The sequence below is a fragment of the Oryctolagus cuniculus genome, chromosome 8 (assembly GCF_051225735.1).
Source record: "Oryctolagus cuniculus isolate XC-2025 breed Fujian yellow rabbit chromosome 8, ASM5122573v1, whole genome shotgun sequence".
Taxonomy (NCBI): Eukaryota; Metazoa; Chordata; class Mammalia; order Lagomorpha; family Leporidae; genus Oryctolagus; species Oryctolagus cuniculus.
The window spans coordinates 117,208,852-117,226,701 of record NC_142874.1 but is presented as its reverse complement, the minus strand read 5'-3'; the positions used below and the strand labels follow the sequence as shown (position 1 = coordinate 117,226,701).

General features: G+C 45.3%; 1 protein-coding gene across 2 annotated transcripts in view; it reads left to right on the top strand.

The window, feature by feature from the left end:
- FRAS1 (Fraser extracellular matrix complex subunit 1) overlaps positions 1-17,850 on the top strand; it is a 491,248-nt gene that overhangs the window by 223,157 nt on the left and 250,241 nt on the right. Inside the window, exons 7-13 of one of the 2 annotated variants that reach the window (XM_051820194.3) lie at positions 2,961-3,044; positions 5,044-5,145; positions 5,449-5,640; positions 11,236-11,325; positions 13,531-13,566; positions 15,597-15,744; positions 17,156-17,299. In XM_051820194.3, coding sequence (XP_051676154.3) covers positions 2,961-3,044; positions 5,044-5,145; positions 5,449-5,640; positions 11,236-11,325; positions 13,531-13,566; positions 15,597-15,744; positions 17,156-17,299 — 796 coding nt within the window. The remainder of the gene's footprint in view (positions 1-2,960; positions 3,045-5,043; positions 5,146-5,448; positions 5,641-11,235; positions 11,326-13,530; positions 13,567-15,596; positions 15,745-17,155; positions 17,300-17,850) is intronic. The other variant, XM_051820195.3, reaches the window with a different exon arrangement.

Below are 17,850 nucleotides of genomic sequence, written 5' to 3'. Positions count from 1 at the left end.
TGCAAGGCTAGGGGTCCTGCTCTTGGACAAGTTCCCTTCTTGCATCCATCCAGGCACTAGGAAATATTCAAGTGTCCAAGCCCAAGGGCCTGGCAAGTTTTCACTTTGGGAAACTCTATCGCACTGAGCTAGAACTTGCTCTAGGTCTGTGGCCCAGCCTCTCAGGTCCTGAATACATGCAACAGGAGACACCGTGAGCCCCATTTGTGCTGCTTCGAGGGCTTTGACCATCTCTCCCTGTGACCGCTGCCCTTTACGTGAGGGGTGTCCTCCCGCCCTCTCTCCCTCCTCCAACACGCGTTCTTCCCATTCACCCTTTTTGACATTATGGGCTCCGACCAGATGTGCAGAGGAAGATACTGTGGAAGGTGAAAGGCTAGCACTGCTGTTCTAACTGCCCCCCTCCCTGCAGGAGCAAGCACACAGGGAGGGTGAAGGCCAAGTTCTGCTTGGTCTAGAGAGGCAGGAAGTGGGGTGAGGTGATGGTTCTTATTTCTGTTTAGGCTTGCACAGCAAAGGAAGGCCCTGAGTGTCGCATGGTCACTGGGACGACTTCTTGGATGTGGTGAAAGGTTGACTATTAGTTCTGTTTTCTAGTGGTAGAGTTTTAGTTTCTTTCCACATCTTTTTATTATTATTATTATTATTATTATTATTATTTGAAAAGCAGATTTAACAGAGAGAAGGAGAGAGAAAAGGAGAGAGAGAGAGAGAGAGAGAGAGAGGGAGGGAGGGAGGGAGGGAGAGAGAATCTTCCATTTGCTGGTTCACTCCCCAAATAGCTGCAAGAGCCAGGCCAAAGCCAGGAGTCTGGAACACCATCTGGGTCTTTCACATGGGTACAAGGGCCCAAGCACTTGGGCCAACTTCTGCTGCTTTCCCAGACACATTAACAGGGAACAGGATCAGAAGTGGAGTAGCTGGGACTTGAACTGGTTGCCATATGGGATGCTGGCATCACTGGTGGCAGCTTAACCCACTGTGCCACGATACCAGCCCTTCTTTCCATATCTTTAAAAGTGTGTGATGGGAAGATATTTTACCAAGAGCTGTCAGCCATGTTACGTTATAAGTATTTTATTTTATGAATATGGAAAATTATAATTGAATACAACCTTGATAGTCATCCTGTCCCATACTATAGTGTTCATTATATTTTTAAGTATTGAATACCTGTGATTACTGAAGGTAGCAGGTTAGACCCAGGATTTCTTTTTCTATAAAAGGCCACAGAGTAAATATATATTTTTTAATTCTTTTTTTTTATTTATTTAATGAGCATAAATTTCCAAAGTACAGCTTATGGGCCACAATAGTCTCCTCCCCCCCCCCCCCCGTGTCTTCCCTCCCATCCACAACGCTTCCCTCTCCCACTCCCTCTCCCCTTCCCCTTCACATCATGATTAATTTTCCACAGAGTAAATATTTTTAAAAAGCTTTGTGTGCCATCCCTGTGGAACAAGTATTCAGTTCAGCCTTTGTAGTGCAAAGCCAGCCAAAGACAATATGTAAAGGGATGGCCGTCTGTGTTCCATAGAACAGATACTGGACTGGATTTAGCCCATGTGCCACAATGTGCTGCTTCCTAGGTTAGACTGCATTTGGAAGGGCATGTGTATGTGGGCCAGAATGATAGGATTTGGGGTGGCAGCAAAGCAAGCTGACTGCGAAGAACCTTTCCCATCCCCATGACCTGCCTCCCAGCTCACCTTCTTACGGCTCCTCATTCCTCGTGGGATCTGAACTCTGCTTCCTGTAGTTCTCTTGCGTCCCAAACACTTCTTCTTCGGATGCTTTTCCTTCCTCTCTTGTTGTCTACCTTTGTGAAGGAAGGTTGTTCCTATCAGTAAAATATGGAATTAAAATTGGAAAGTATAGTTTTCCTTGTGCTAAACCACTAAGTGATAGCTCCTTCTGTACACATTCAAGTTCACTCTGCTTCTGTTCTTAGCCCTACTCTACATTGGTTAAGATAACTTGGCACCAACTCTGTGCATGTTCAAGATTTGAAATTATGACATGAGTTCCCTGTTTCACCAACATTGTATAAGACTTAGTTCATATACCTTTACTTTACTCCCTCATTGAAATTTCATTAAGCTAAGGATTTCTGAGGTCAAAGATTGCCCAATGATTTCAATGTAAGTCCAATTTCCACATACTATAATAAGCACCAATGGTCATAATACTTTATGTAACAATAATAAATAAAATAACCTGAAACAAAGAAAATTGTTGGTTTAATTCCAGTAGTTCAGGCATTTGAAATAAGTAAATCTCTATTAGGTAGCAATGCATGAACCCAACTGATTACATCACTGAGTTAAAGGACTACTGAGGGATGACTGGAACTTTCCATGAAATAACTAAGGTTATGTGACCCCTCCTCTATGTCAACTACCTTCTTGTTCTTACTGACTGAGTATGAAAGCACCCATGGGAATCAAACCTCCCTTCCTACTTCCTGCAAGAAAGGGGAGGGAGACCCTGAGTCTTGAGCTCAGCGGTGTCTCATGAGGAGTGGGACTGTCTGGAGGCTTTGGTGTGGCTGTGCTGGCCAGTCTTGCTGCCAATCACTTGTCGTCACCAGGGCAGCTATGTGACGTTTGACAAGTTATACAACCTCTCTGGTCTGTGCTTTTTCAGTAGGAATAAGACCTCTATTTCCTAGGATCCTCGAACAGTGTGTGGCAAGCACCAAGGATGATTATTATTGTTATGGTGGTTTGTGCTTTTAGTTGTTTTTAAAAGGAGACAGGACTTGAGGCAGATGCAGACATCCTAAGGGTCACACTGCCCTTGCAAGTGCTGATCCCTATCAGAACCCTAGGTGACAAATGAATGCTAAACCAGAGGAAGTTGCTATGATGCCTGAGTGAGCTGGCTATGAATGACGTCTTGTTCTTGTGGACTTTATTAATATCTCCTTATGATGGATTGTTCATTTTCTGGGTGTTAAGGGTGAAACTGTCGTCCGAGCCCCTGGAGAATGCTGCCCACAGTGCTCTGCACGATCCTGCCCCGTGGCCGGCCGAGTGTATAAGGTAACCTTTGATGGACCCCATGTAGCTGTGCCGACATTTGCTCTCACACGTCTGCCCTTCCCGCCGCCGCGACTCCCCACCCTCGTGTCTGACTCATTGCCAGGATTAGTAACTCAGTACATGAACGCCTTTTTTCTTCTCATCACGGGAAGCCTTTATGAAAAAAACTGAGTCGAAGAGGATTAGAAATATAGAGGAATGTGCTGTTTCATGAACCCTGGTGAGCTCACTGTTCACGCATTGTGAAGGGAAACAGGGCCTATCACTGGTTCCCATCAGGCTGTGAGAATGGCTGCCTGCGTTGGTTCGATTTTATGCACTAATACCCGAAGAGGCAAGCTCTCTCTCCTGTTACCTTACATTGAAGGGTGTGACGGGAGTGTGGAATGGGAGAGAAGGCTGGGGGTGAGAGTCTGATGATGACAGAACCTTCAGGGTACTCCTGGGACAGTCCATATGTCTGCCCAGCTGTCACAAGGTAGGCACCAAATAAAGATGTGTTCAATCAATTGGATGAATGAGTGACTGTCCTGTCTTAGAAGTGTCCAACTGAGCCAAAAGAAGGTCACATAGTCAAAAGCAAAGAACCTAAAAAATGAACCCAGCTTCTTCCCTCGCTTGCCTGCCACTCTGAGGAAGACAAAGTGGAAGTTGTCATTATGACTCTCAGTAGGGGACCTGAAATTGGCAGCTTCACAAATTCTGGATGGGCCACTTGAAACCTGAAGGAAAGTAACTAATTAGGAAGGGAGTTTTGCACGTGCTACCTGTGCTATCTGGCGTCGTAGCCACATGTGTGGCTTGCATTCTGTTCCATCATATTTTCTCTGGTTTCCTTTCTTTGATTTTTACATTATGTTTCTAGTTGATACGATTGTGCTGGACTAATTTGTTCTTAAAGAGACAGCCTTCAAATTCCCCTCCACAAGACAGTAACTGATAGCAATCAAGTTGTCCCGTGTAAGAAGCCTGGAAGTATGGCAGCCGAAGGGTTGATCAAGTCAGGTCTCAATGTTGTGCTAATGGATTGAAGCTGGTTTTTTTTATTATTATTATTATTTTTTTTTGACAGGCAGAGTAGACAGAGAGAGAGACAGAGAGAAAGGTCTTCCTTTGCCATTGGTTCACCCTCCAATGGCCGCTGCGGCCGGCGTGCTGCTGCCGGCGCACCGCGCTGATCCGATGGCAGGAGCCAGGTACTTATCCTGGTCTCCCATGGGGTGCAGGGCCCAAGCACTTGGGCCATCCTCCACTGCACTCCCTGGCCACAGCAGAGAGCTGGGCTGGAAGAGGGGCAACTAGGATAGAATCCGGTGCCCTGACCAGAACTAGAACCCGGTGTGCTGGTGCCGCAAAGCAGAGGATTAGCCTAGTGAGCCGCGGCGCCGGCCATGAAGCTGTTTTGATCTCTCCACCCTGTCATCTTATTCTCTTATTTCGCCAAGATGGCTTCTTTAGCACCAGGCAGCTCCTCCTCACAGTCATTACTAAAGGCTGGTGGAAGATAGGGGAGAGGGCTCTTTTTCTTTTATGTGGGATGAGAGTCTTTTCCACAGCTTCCATCACTGCTGTAGACTTCTCCTGAAGTCCCCTCAAGTAGGACGGGGACGATGCCCATCTCACAGCTGCAAGGGAAGCTGGAAAAACAGAATGTGGCTGCCATGCCTGGGTCTCCTGGCCTAGAATATCTAAAGAATGAACTCCCAGGAGTCAGCCAGCACGATCTTCCCATGCATCCCAGTGTTCCCAAGACCTCCGTGTGGCTGGCACAGAGCAGGCTCTCAACCTTTGTAAAGTGAATATAGCTGAATGAAAATTTATCCACAGTTCCTTTTGGACACCTATTGACATTTTTCTTAGAGACTCTCATTATCTAAATAATATAACTTCTCTGGCATACATTCCATGTAGTCCATTTAAAAATACAATAAGAAACCAGTGTGTTGTGTGTCTGTGATGTGTGTGACATTTATGTTTCTTTTTTCCTTTCTTCACTCAGCATGGCGAGCAGTGGAGTGAGAATGCCTGCACCACGTGTGTATGTGACCAGGGCGAGGTCCGGTGTCATAAACAGGCCTGCCCCCCGCTGAGATGTGACAAGGTATTTGAGAGCCAGGAGCTGAATTTTCTGTACTGTATTCTGGGTCACTTAAGAAATGTATTTCTCAGTCCAGTGTGTCCTCTGAGGGCATCACACATCTTACAGTGTCGAGAATGTGACGTTAGCCCAGATCTGCAGTCTGGGCAGGAGGGTTGAGGTGCAGGAGATCTGCCCTCCCCTGGGTCAGGTAGGGGGAAGACAGTCCTGTGTTTCACACGCTTCTGCCCCTATCGGCTTGGATGATTTCTTTCTCACCATCCTCTGAGGAGTGCCCTGCATCCATCATTTTCTCTGCTTGCCCAGGGTCAGAGCAGGGCTCGCCGTCATGGCCAATGCTGTGAGGAGTGTGTGTCTGCTGCTGGAAGCTGCTCGTACAATGGGATCGTACGGTACCAGGATGAAATGTGGAAGGGCTCCACCTGTGAGTTTTGCATGTGTGACCGAGGCCAAGTAACCTGCCGGGATGGAGAGTGTGCCAAAGTGGAGTGTGCCCAGGTAAGATGCGAAGGTATTTCCCTTAAGACTGTCACCATTCTTCCCAATGGCGTAGGATGCCCTGCGCCTGTTCCTTATTTCTTGGCAGCAGGAGGAATGGCCAGGATGACCACTCATGCTTCAAGAGGCTTCCCAGCACACGGTCTTGGTGGAGAGTGGATGCCACCATTGGTTCAGGCAGCTTGGAGCAGCATCCCAGGAGCTAGCTCCCAGCTCATCTGGTCGGATTGGAAGCCCTGAGCCAGGGACGTGAAGGGGAATGACATGGCATGGGACATTAGCCTATCCATCAGCACAGCTGGACCTCATTGCTGGTGGCCTGCCCTGTCAGCTCGCCGTGGCTGTGAGAAGCAGGACTGCACAGGTGCCCAGCGGCTCTGCTTCTGCTGTTGGGCCCATTGGCAGTACGGAGCAGAGAGGAGGCCAGCACCTGGGGGCTGCTCCTGTGAATCAGGGAAGAAGAAAAGTAACTTTGGATTTTGTTTCTAAGAGGGAGCTATGTGTACCTCATGAACAGTTAGCTCCATTGATTTACGCTGTCTGCAGAATTTCTAGAAGCTTCTAACAAAACAGCCTCTGTGCATTGTAGATGTATATGGCAGGGAAATTCCTTGGTTTTCCTCTTTGAACTTGATTTTGACCCATTGCAAAGGAAGAATTGCTTTTAAAGTTGTCTCCTCCCTGCCTGCTCCGGTCTGCCCCACCCGTTCCCCTCGGGGCTGTGAACTTGAACTTGTAAGGGGGACTTGAATGGTCTACCGCTGGGTGTCTGTGAAGGCATTTTTGTCCTTTCTGGTTCTTCTCCCCGGGTCTCAGCTCCTCTTCCCACAGATCCCGCAGCGCAGCCTTCCAGACAAGGCTGACATTGACAGGGCTGGTTTTCATCGTGCCCCCTCTTCCGGGTCTGGGCAGAGCTGAGGCTCAGTTAAGTGGGGAGGGCCTTGCTTTTGTGTAGATTTGGATGCCCCCCTCACCAGCTCGCCTTTTCATTCCGTTAGGGGAGTCAGCATGGTTGGATGGAGATGAGAAGAAAACCTCCCCTGGGCCCCTTTCTTCCTCTCAGACTGGGTTGCTTTGCCTCCGTGCTCCACCCAGGGGACGCTGGGTTGTTTTCTAAGGGTTTAATTTGTCTAATATCCCAGGAGTTATGGGAAATCTTGCAGAAGTGATTCTGGTAGGATGGGTCTTTTAAAATTTTATTTGTTTATTTGACAGGCAGAGTTCCAGACAGAAAGGGAGAGACAGAGACAAAGGTCTTCTATCTGCTGGTTCACTCCCCAAATGGCCACAGTGGCTGGAGCTGGGCCCATCTGAAGCCAGGAGCCAAGAGCTTCTTCTGGGTCTCCCACATGGGTGCAGGGGCCCAAGCACTTGGGCCGTCTTCCACTGCTTTTCCAGGCCACAGCAGAGAGCTGGATCCAAAGAGGAGCAGGCGGGACTTGAAACTGGCACCACAGTACAGGCTTAGCCTGTACACCGCAGTGCCAGCCCCAGGATGGGTCTTTTAGCCACTCACTTTCAGTCTGATCTGAGCAGGAGACTCATCTGCAGGAAATAATTTAGCCGGTTCTCCCTAGAGTGAGTAGCTGCCTGCGTACTTGCTGTCTGTGGATGCTCTTGGCCAGGGCAGCATAGGCCAGGTCCTCTTTGTCTGCCCTTGGAGAAGCGGGGAGCCGGGGAGCAGCTGCCAGTGTGGAAAGCATCTCGGTATTCCTGAAGTCCTGGCCCTGGCGTGACGCTACTCTATCTCATCCTGGTACTTCCCACCATCTGCCAACTATGGCTGTGTTAACAGTGCTGAGTCCTGAACCTCTTGTGCCCAGTGCCTGTGCTCTCTCTACCTCACCTGAAAGCCCAGGTGAGGAAAGCCTCAATCCCTGACTTCCCGTTCCTGGCAGACGCCAAAGCCAACAGCCACGCCACAGGTTTTTTCCGAGAAGATCCATCCACGTTCTCTTTGTGGGGCAGAAGGCTCCCAAGCCGTGGACAGGCTCAGGACTGCACAGCCCTGGGTCTGTTTCTTTTTTGCATTGAGAAATTTGAATGCCTTAACTCTATTTTTCTTGATCTCTGTTCAACCAAAACTTCCTCCAGATTACCCCTGTGTTCTCTCCATTTTGTGGAAGACACCAGGTCTTCAAATGGAAACACTACCAGAAGTAAAATTTTCAGCAAAATAGGCTCTTATCAAAAAGACTACATAGCCTTCTCCTTATGCCATCCTTCTAAAAATTGCACTAGTTAAAGAGCTTGCTAAAGCCTGGATGTACTTTCTTCTGCCTACTTTATATCACTGGTGATTTAAAAAAAAAAAAAAACTGAATAAGATAAATTCCAATGTCAAGAGTTCCCAGGTTGGGGCCAGTGTTGTGACGTGGTGGGTTAAAGCTGCCGTCTGCCACGCCAGCATCCCATATAGGTGCCGGTTTGTGTCCTGGCTGCTTCACTTCCAATCCAGCGCTCTGCTAATGTACCTGGGAAAGTGGTAGAGGATAGCCCAAGTTCTTGGGTTCCTGCCACCTATGTGGGAGAGCAGGATGGAGTTCCTAGCTCCTGGTTTCAGCCTGGCCCAGCTCTGGTCCTTGTGGTCATTTGGGGAATGAACCAACCAGAGGTTGGAGGAGCTCTTTCTGTGTCTCTTTTCCTCTTTGTAACTCTGTCTTTCAAATAGTTAAGTAAATCTTAAAAAAAAAAAAAAAAAAAGTCCCCAGGCTTTGGGGAAGTCCAAGAGGTAAACAGAAATTACTATACTCAGTGGCACCAAGGATTATGCAAATACGAGTTAATGCATTAGGAGGTCCCCATAGGAAATGCCTATGTCTGCCCAGGGAGTAGTGCAAATGCACTTCCTGGTATTTGTATTCCATTCCAGCCTGCTTTTTGCCCGCTTCCTTCTCTGAAATATCAAGGTCATTTGCTTTCTAAGTGTAAGTGTGTGCAGTTCTGCAAAAAGGTGCAAGGTAGCAAACTTTTAAGAGAGACAAATTGTCCAGCTTTGCTTTTGCCATCTTTATCATATTGGCTGTCAACAGCAGTGATCTGACAGTACTGAGATCAGTATATCATTTTCCTTTGTTAAAAGGGCAAAAATGGCCTGGTCCTTGTCTTTCAGATACACCCACCCCAAATCCTGACGTGGAGAGAATCAGTTAGTTTATGGGAGTAGCACAATATAAAGACTTTTATTTTTCTGTATCTTATAATGTCTTTGAACACAAATTTAGGTGAAGGAAACAGGTGATTTTAAGGTCTTAGCATTTACATCTGAAGTATAAAATAGGAGGGGAAGGAAGCTTGTAGCAATAGCCACACATAGAGGGGGAGGTGTCTTTCCATTGTCCACTGGATGTTCCCTCTTCCAACGGGCAGGATGGTCGACTCAGGGTCTTTTGTCTGCGGCATGTGGGGGAATTTGCTAGGGAAGGGGCAGCAGATTTGAGCTGGCCTATGCTGCAGAATCCTCTTTCAAAAGCAAAGAATGAGTTTTGTTTCACAAGGAAGTTTTGCTCAAAGCAGAAGCCAAAGGCTGATGGGAGCAAGCTCCCGGCACAGTGAACCCATGTGGTTTGGAACATCCAGACTTCTATAAATAGCAGCTCTATTGAGAGTGTCCTGAATCCTGCTTTCCCAGCAGTCCACGCTCCGTGATTTCCATCAGTGTTTGAGAGCTCAGAGCTGCCGGCTTCTCCCCTCCTCTGGGTGAGGGGGGCTCCCGTTATTGTTGGGTCTGTAGATATCGTCACGGGTACTGGAGAATCTCTCTTGCATTTTGTCCTTAATAGAAGTACACACCGTCTGTCTTGTTTCAGAACGTTGTTTTAAGCAACTTAGATTACATGCATAGAAAGCTTTTAAATGCTCTGAAAGCAAATTTCAGTCTGTGGCTGGGTTTTGCAGGCACTACCAGCTTATTTGTCACGTTTCTGCAAAAACAATTTATATGTAAATATGTCTCATCTCTGTAGCACCCACTGCTCTCCATTGCCTTCTGATGAGCGTGGACTTTTGATGGACGGTAATCTGTGGAACTCCTTTTCAAACAGAATAACTTCCTAGGCACTATACAGTTATAGTCATTCAGGTATTTTTGTGTTGCTTTTAAAAGTTTCCATTTTTCTTGACAGAAATCTTGTAAATTCTAGAAGATTTTGAAGTCCCAAGAAAAGAGACTAAAAATCCATTTCTAAAGCTGCAATCTAAAGAGAACCAATGCTTTTATATTTGTTTTTAGTGCAGTGTTTTTAAATATAAAATATTAAATATAAAATATCATTGTGGTTAGTCTTTTTTTTTAAAGTGAATGGACTTTTTTATTTTTATTTTTATTTTTTGACAGGCAGAGTGGACAGTGAGAGAGAGAGACAGAGAGAAAGGTCTTCCTTTGCCATTGGTTCACCCTCCAATGGCCGCTGCAGCCGGTGTGCTGCGGCCGGCGTACTGCGCTGATCCGATGGCAGGAGCCAGGTACTTATCCTGGTCTCCCATGGGGTGCAGGGCCCAAGCACTTGGGCCATCCTCCACTGCACTCCCTGGCCACAGCAGAGAGCTGGCCTGGAAGAGGGGCAACCGGGACAGAATCCGGCGCCCTGACCGGGACTAGAACCCGGTGTGCTGGCGCCGCAAGGAGGAGGATTAGCCTAGTGAGCCGCGGCGCCGGCGTGGTTAGTCTCTTTATGTCAGTTTCTATTCTTCACTTTTTACATAACATAGTTTCTCTGCTTTTAAATATGATATGGATTGCAAATTAAATATTAAATATTTAAGGAAACATTACCGTTCTTGAGAAAGTGTATTATGTTTGGCAATTAGGAAGTACTTTAAAGAATACTCCTTAGCTTATAGATATTGGCATTTGGATAATGGCAAATGACACAAAGTATTTGTGGTTTTTTTTTTAACAGCAGGTTTGGGTAGTAGGAATGCAGTAGTATTACACTGAGTTACAGAATTCAGAATTAATTAACTTTTGTGCTAACATTATTTTCTAATAAAAAATAAAAATTTTGCAGTTGCTGATATTGGGAAATTATAGTGATAAGGCTTTGAAAATTAGACATCCTCCATCCACGCTGGGCATTTCTTTTCATCCTCCTAGAGTTTTACAAAGTCGTTGTGATGGGAAGAGTTTCAGAATATTGAATAAAAATCAGTTTTTTGCTGTTTAATTTATGCCTGAGACTACATCTATGCATCTGATTTTGTATTCAAGGGAAATATTGGTTTGATTTGCACACTATTAATGAAACCAAAGTCACAAGTCTCAACCTTGGATATTTAAGATAGAATGATCTCCTTCTGAAACTCATAACTTTCTAGGACCATGAGGTTGACCGTGGCTGCCTTTCCTATTCATGTGAGTTCATGGTCAGAGGCGAATGTCTTCAGAGCAGAAAGGAAAAGGTCTCAGAGGCGTGCGCAGTATTGACGGGACTGGCCACAGGGCGACACACTGCAGGGAGACAGTGAGGGATGGGCTGGACTGAGGGTGTGCCAGGGTTTCTCATTCCAGTCAGGCATCCAGCTGCTTTGCAATTTAGCACTGCTACCTAGAGATGTTAATTTGATATGTGCCACTGCAACTCTTAATTTCTACAGGGTGAAGAATTAATTCACTTGGAAGGAAAATGCTGTCCTGAATGCATTTCAAGGAAGGGTTATTGTGTTTATGAAGAAAAGGCAGAATTCGTGAGTATTGGGTTCATCATGAAATACTCTTAATAATTCCAAATTAATTTTCAGGAGCGCATATTGCCTTCTGATTTGTTCTACCCTTCCCTTTGTTCAACAACTGCTGTTGCACACCTGCTGTGTCCCAGGTGGTGGGGATGTTGCGCCCGAGCACAACAGGCAGAGGCCCTGCTATCAGGGTGGGACCTACTGTCTAGACTGGGGATGCAAACAACATGCAACAAACACATGTATACATGCAATGAATGTGCACACATGCATACATGTGTCAGGTGCTGCCAAGTACTCTCAAGAGGAATCCAGGGGCCTGGGGAGGCACTGGGCTGGAAACAGGGTGATGCTCTTGCATTCCATCAATGTGGAAGTCCTCTCAGTGGAGGAAGTGGAGGGAAGCCTAAAGGACGTGGGGCATAAGTCATCCGGGTATCTGAGGGGAAGCCTCGCAGGAAGAGAAATCAGCAAACACAAAGGCATAGGTAGGCTTGACCTGTTCAGTAAGTGGCAAGAAGAAAACTTCTATGGCTGGGACACAGGGATGGAGGGAGAGAGGAGCTGGAGAGGAGGTTCAGTGCATAGCCGGGAAGCCAGCGGGTTTGATCCTGAGGCCGGTGGGAGCTGCTGGGCGTTGTGAGCAGAGCCGTGCCGTGTGGCTGCCTTGTGAATGGACTGCCTTGGCTGCTGCATGGCAAGTGATGGAAGGGCTTGAGATGGGAGGCAGGTGGTCCAGTTAGATGTTTGCCGTAGTGCAGGTAAAAGATGGCAGTGGCTTGGTGAACATGGTGAGTGGTGGTCAGGTCAAGATTTATTTTGGAGGTGGACAGATTTAATGGATGTAGGGTAGAACTCTGTTTGGTAACCATTTTGGGAATTTTTATTTTTTCTTGTTTCTGCACTTTTTTTATTATAATACCTCAGAGGAAAAATTACCTATCTTAACCTCATGAAACTTAGCCTATTTCTGTAGCTCATATTTTCCATGAGAGATTTTGGAATGTTGATAAATTAATTGTGTTCTTAAAAATATTCTGGCTGATTATAAATATGATTGGAATAGGATTATGAGAATTAGGATTAAGTGCTTTGACTAGTGAATTTATTTCTGTGCACTTTTTCTTTGTGATTTGGATGCATTGCGGCTGTCAATCTACCAGTGCTTCTGAATATTTTGGGCAAGTTCAGTGTTTAAATTCCATCTTTGCTGTTTTTAAGTATGATCTTGGCCAAGTTACTTAATTATTACTGTGAAGGAGGGTTAGCAATAGTACTTACCTCATGGGGCCATTGGGATGGGCTATATTTTTAAAAGCAATTTTTAAAAAATTGCTGCTATTATGCTGTTGGCATTGTCTCATAGTGGTGTTTCATAGTTTAGTCATCCTTATTTTTTAAGAATTTAAGATATTAAATGCTCCCTCTGAATGCTGAATTTTTTTAAAAAATTTAATTTCATTTATTTGAAAGGCAGAAATACAGAGAAGGAGAAGACAGAGACAAATCTTCCATCAGCTGCTTCATTCTCTGAATCATGGGAACAGCCTAGGTTGGACCAGGCTAAAGCCAGGAGCCTAAAACTCCATCTGGGTCTCCCACGTGGCAGGCAGGGGCCCAAGCAGTTGAGCCATCTTCTGCTGCTCTCCCACGCACATTAGCAGGGAGCTGGATCAAAAGTGGAGCAGCCTGGACTCAAACTGGTACTCATATGGGATGCCAGCATTGCAGGCTGTGGCTTAACCCTCCATGCCACAACGCCAGCCCATAAATGTAGAATTTGTGTTACTCACTCATAGTATCATGTTTCCTACCCAGTTTTGGAGGTAAATTATGCCCAATGGATTTGAAAAGGCAAAATTGTTTTAAATGAGTGTAAATGCTCTTCATATTCTATGCAAAATTTAAAGAATTGCCCTTCTGAGCTTTGATTCTTTGACCATGAAGTCTTTTATATAGAAGAGAATTGATGCCAAGTATACAAACACAATGTGAGAATAAGAATTCAAAAGCATTTCCCAAGTGTGTTGTCTTCACCTCGTATTGGTATGCTGTTTTTGTTTTTCACAGAGATAGATTTTATTTCTATTCATAACAAATGAATGAAGCTGCATGTTACTTGGGGAGAAAACAGATAACTACTAATGAAAAAATAAATAGGTCAGCCTAATGGTGTTTTAGTGGTATAATAAATACATGTTTCTCCATCCCTAGATATCTTCCAGTATGAGTGAAGTTAAACATATTCCAGTAAGTATGGATTTTTACCTTATACATAGATCACTATAAAATAGTTATAAGTAATGATCCTGGAGAAACTTAGTACCTTAGTATTTTTAACAGACATGTTTGGTGGCACTGTCATCAGGAAGTAAGATTCTTAATGATCACTAGACTTCCAACACTGGACATCTGTTTCTTATTCTAGCTTACTTTTTTCTATAACATTTACGTATATAGATGCATATATGTGTGTATATTTATATTGTGTATATAATGTGTGTGTGTGTGTGTGTATATGTAAGAGCTTCTTGGGCTTCTGCAGTGTTCCTTCCCCGGGTAGCCCTGAGCATTCCTTCTCCCTCGGTTATTTTCAGGGCAGCGTTGTTTGGTCTCTTTAGAGTTACTGGATTTATTTGAAAGGCAGCGTGGCAGAAAGAGGAAGAGATCTTCTGTTTGCTCATTTGTTATTCCCCAAAGGGTGACAACGGCCAAGGATGGGCCAGTCTGAAGCCAGGATCCAGGAAGTCCCACATGGGTGGCAAGGGTCTAACCACACGGGCCTTCCTCTGCTGCCTTCCTAGGCACATTAGCAGAAGTGGAGCGGCCAGGATGCAAACCCGTGCTCTGGTATTGGAATACTGGCCTTGCAGTTGGTGACTACCCACTGTGCCACAACACCAGCCCCTGTGTGGCTCGTTTGAAGGCAGTGTACAAACATGCTTTTACACACACACAAGCTTATAAATTTGGAGCTTCTAGAATAAGGGGCCAGAGACATAGTCTGCCTTGAAATAGAGCCAGGCCGCTTCTGCCTTTTCAGCCTTATAGACCTCAGTGTTTAATGTCGCCTGTTCATTTTCTTGTGTTCTGTCACCTTAATTGTTTTGGATGTTCAACATCCATTAGCTTAATACACGTTTCATCAAATTTTATTTTTAAACCTGCTCTCCTCCGTGGTGCTGTTTTACCTTCCTCACCAGCCCCGTACAATCTGGTAGGAACCCCTGTCTCTTGCCTACCTCCAGGGTGACTGGGTTATGAGCAAAAGGAACCGCTCTTTATAATTCACTTTGGCTTCTCTGTTCAACCACGGTGCTTATTAGCATAATTTGTTTGACTGAAATGAATGTTTCAGTGTGAGAAAGCTCACGGCACATCTACAGTCTCCAAAAGTGGGCCTACAAAAGTTTTAATTTTATGAATACAATGACTTGACTGTTCCTGTGACCATAGTAGCCATAAGGAAATCCAGGACTTTAACCAAACTGTTATTACAGTAATTATATTTAATGTCTCTGCTAATCACTAGGTACATGGTAATCCCCTTTGGTGATTGTGCATGTGTGCATGTGTGTGTGTGTGTGTGTGTGTAAGTTACATGAGTGTGTGAGTGAAATAGGTAGAACATGTTTTAAATGCTTCTTACATATGCTAGTATATGCTAGTCAATTATTTTTTTATTTGACAGGCAGAGTTAGACAGTGAGAGAGAGAGACAGAGAAAAAGGTCTTCCTTCCGTTGGTTCACCCCCCAAATGGCCGCTAAGGCCAGCGTGCTGCATCAATCCAAAGCCAGGAGCCAGGTGCTTCCTCCTGGTCTCCCACACGGATGCAGGGACCCAAGCACTTGGGTCATCCTCCACTGCCCTCCCGGGCCACAGCAGAGAGCTGGACTGGAAGAGGAGCAACAGGGACAGAACCGGTGCCCCAACCGGGACTAGAACCCGGGGTACCGGCGCCGCAGGCGAAGGATTAGCCTAGTGAGCCGTGGCGCCGGTCAATGCTTTTTACATATTCTAGAATCCTCCCACAGTTTATCTCTGGGTGTGCCTGATATTATTTGATAGCAGCTGTACCTTAAAAGAAATCGAAAAAGGAAAAATTCTGTTGTAAATTTAGTGCGCTTACACCTTTGACCTGTTTCTGGGTTGGGTTTGGTGGGGTGCTGAGCGGGTACTTCCACTCCGTCCTTCTGGGAATTCCAGGCGCCTCCTCAGCTGCCTCTCATCTGAATCCCGGCACCTTCCTGACCAGGCCTTTCTTTGCTGTTTCTTGCAGGAGGGCGAGAAGTGGGAAGATGGTCCCTGTAGGGTGTGTGAATGCCGGGCGGCTCAGGTGACTTGCTACGAGCCCTCTTGCCCGCCATGTCCAGTGGCCATGCTATCCCTGGCGGTGAAGGGACAGTGCTGTCCAGACTGCGCAGCAGGTGGGTCCGTGTCCCGTGCATTTCTGCCGAGATGGTTCTACTCACCCAATTCCATGGAGATTCTCCCCCTGCCCTGTGGCCTTTTCTTTAGTCACTCGATGGGTTTATTTTCCTCTTCCTAATTTTTATAACATGGCTGGAATTCATCTTTGTCCATGTGACTGCCTGAATCTACATGAGTATGTGACCTAGGCCAAGTCACCGACCCTTTCCGAATCTCATCTGTTTGCTGTTTGTGGAGAAAATGCACTGTATCTATCTTGAAATCCTGTTGTGAAAATCAAATAAGATAATGTTAAATACAAAACAAACAAAAAATGTGCAATGGTAAATCTACATCTTCTCTTGTTGGAAATGTAAGAATAATTGCTCAAAGTGTGTTGTAGCTTTTATTTTTCAAGGTGAGTCATTGAACATATGGTTCCTTTTGGAGTTCTAAAGTGGGTTTTATAAGTTTAAAGATTCATTAATTTTTTCCCGAAGAAAATTTTATCTACTTGTTTTGCAGTTCTGCTTTCAAGTCACCTGGGGTTGAATTACTCCCAGTTAATAATTGTTGGCAAGCAGTGGAGCTGTTTGGCTGAGTAGTAATTTGCCTATAAGCTTAGTCGCTCTTGGAGAAGTGGCATTTTCTTCCATTCATATTTCATAATTAATTGTTTTCATCTATGGGCTGTAATTTTTCATATTGGCACTTGCTCTTGTTACACTCCTCATTTTGGCTAATCACACTGTTTCTCTGAAGCATTTATCAAGGGAAAAACAAACCAACTTCATGGTTTAATTATATTACCTCAACCCAAATGGTCCTCTGGACTTAAAAAAATATTTGGTATACTATCATGTAAGATACACTGAAAATCAGACCCTTGACAACTTCTGAACAAAACCGTTTGCTGACGATTACCTCTAAGTTCAGTGATCATCCCCGATACTGGGATTTAAAATTTTAGAGAAAAGGAAGAAAACTGACTATTTCTTTTAAGATAGTAACCACTTTAAACATTGTGGGTTTTATGTCTGAACTTTTAAAAGCGTGTTGAAACTTGAGAACATCAAAGATATCATTGATGATTGAGTCTGTTGAAATTGGGTATTATGGAGGTATTCCTTCTTATTTCTACTGGCTTGATAGCAAATAGAAGCATTGATGAGGCTGTTCATTTGGCACTACTTTCAGTCTGGGGTTGAGGAGACCATTGGTGGTATCTCAGACCATTTCAAGGAAAGATGCCTGGCAATCAGGCATTAAAATACATTTCTTACTATTTTGGGGGCTTTGCACACCCAAGTTCTGCAGTTTTCTCCTTCGTGTCCTGCACTACAACGCATACCCTGTAGATCTTCTCTGGAGGCTGCACGGGAGATCACATGGTCTTCACTGAGTTCTCTTCTCTGTCCTTGATTCTAGTTCATTGCCACCCAGACTGTTTGACCTGCTCTCACTCTCCGGACCACTGTGACCTCTGCCAAGATCCCACCAAGTTGCTGCAGAATGGACGCTGTGTGCACAGCTGTGGACTGGGCTTCTACCAAGCTGGCAGTCTCTGTTTAGGTAAAGCCCCAGGTGGAACCCCCAAGGGTAGTACTGGAGGGTGATTGGAGAGACTCAGCAAAGGTAGTTGTCAAAGTGAGGCTCAGTATTGTCAAGAAGGGGTGAGGTCATGAATGCAGGAAATGCTCACCATCTCAAAACTGCCAGCAGGTGCAGTGTCATTCAAAGGTTGCCTGGCCTACCAGTCTCTTCTTTCCAACACCTAGCAGGTGTTTTGATGTCTACTGGGAGATGTGTGATGTGGAGGTCAGATGATTGTAAGCAGTCATAGCAGATTTTTTTTGATTTTTGAAGGGTCTCAAGGATAATACTGTCATCAGGATGCTTGATACAATTCATGCAAACACTCAGTTAATACAGGATAAGCAGGATTGATACAGTCAAGATCACTTATGGGGACTTTCTAATTTTGTGAATGGGAAACTTGTGGGCCAGAGAAATGAACTGACATGCTCAACATCTCACAGATCATTGGTCCTAGAGCTTATCTCTCTTATGGGAAGATCCAGACTGGGTTCGTGTGCATTTCAGAATCCTCACACATGGGAGAA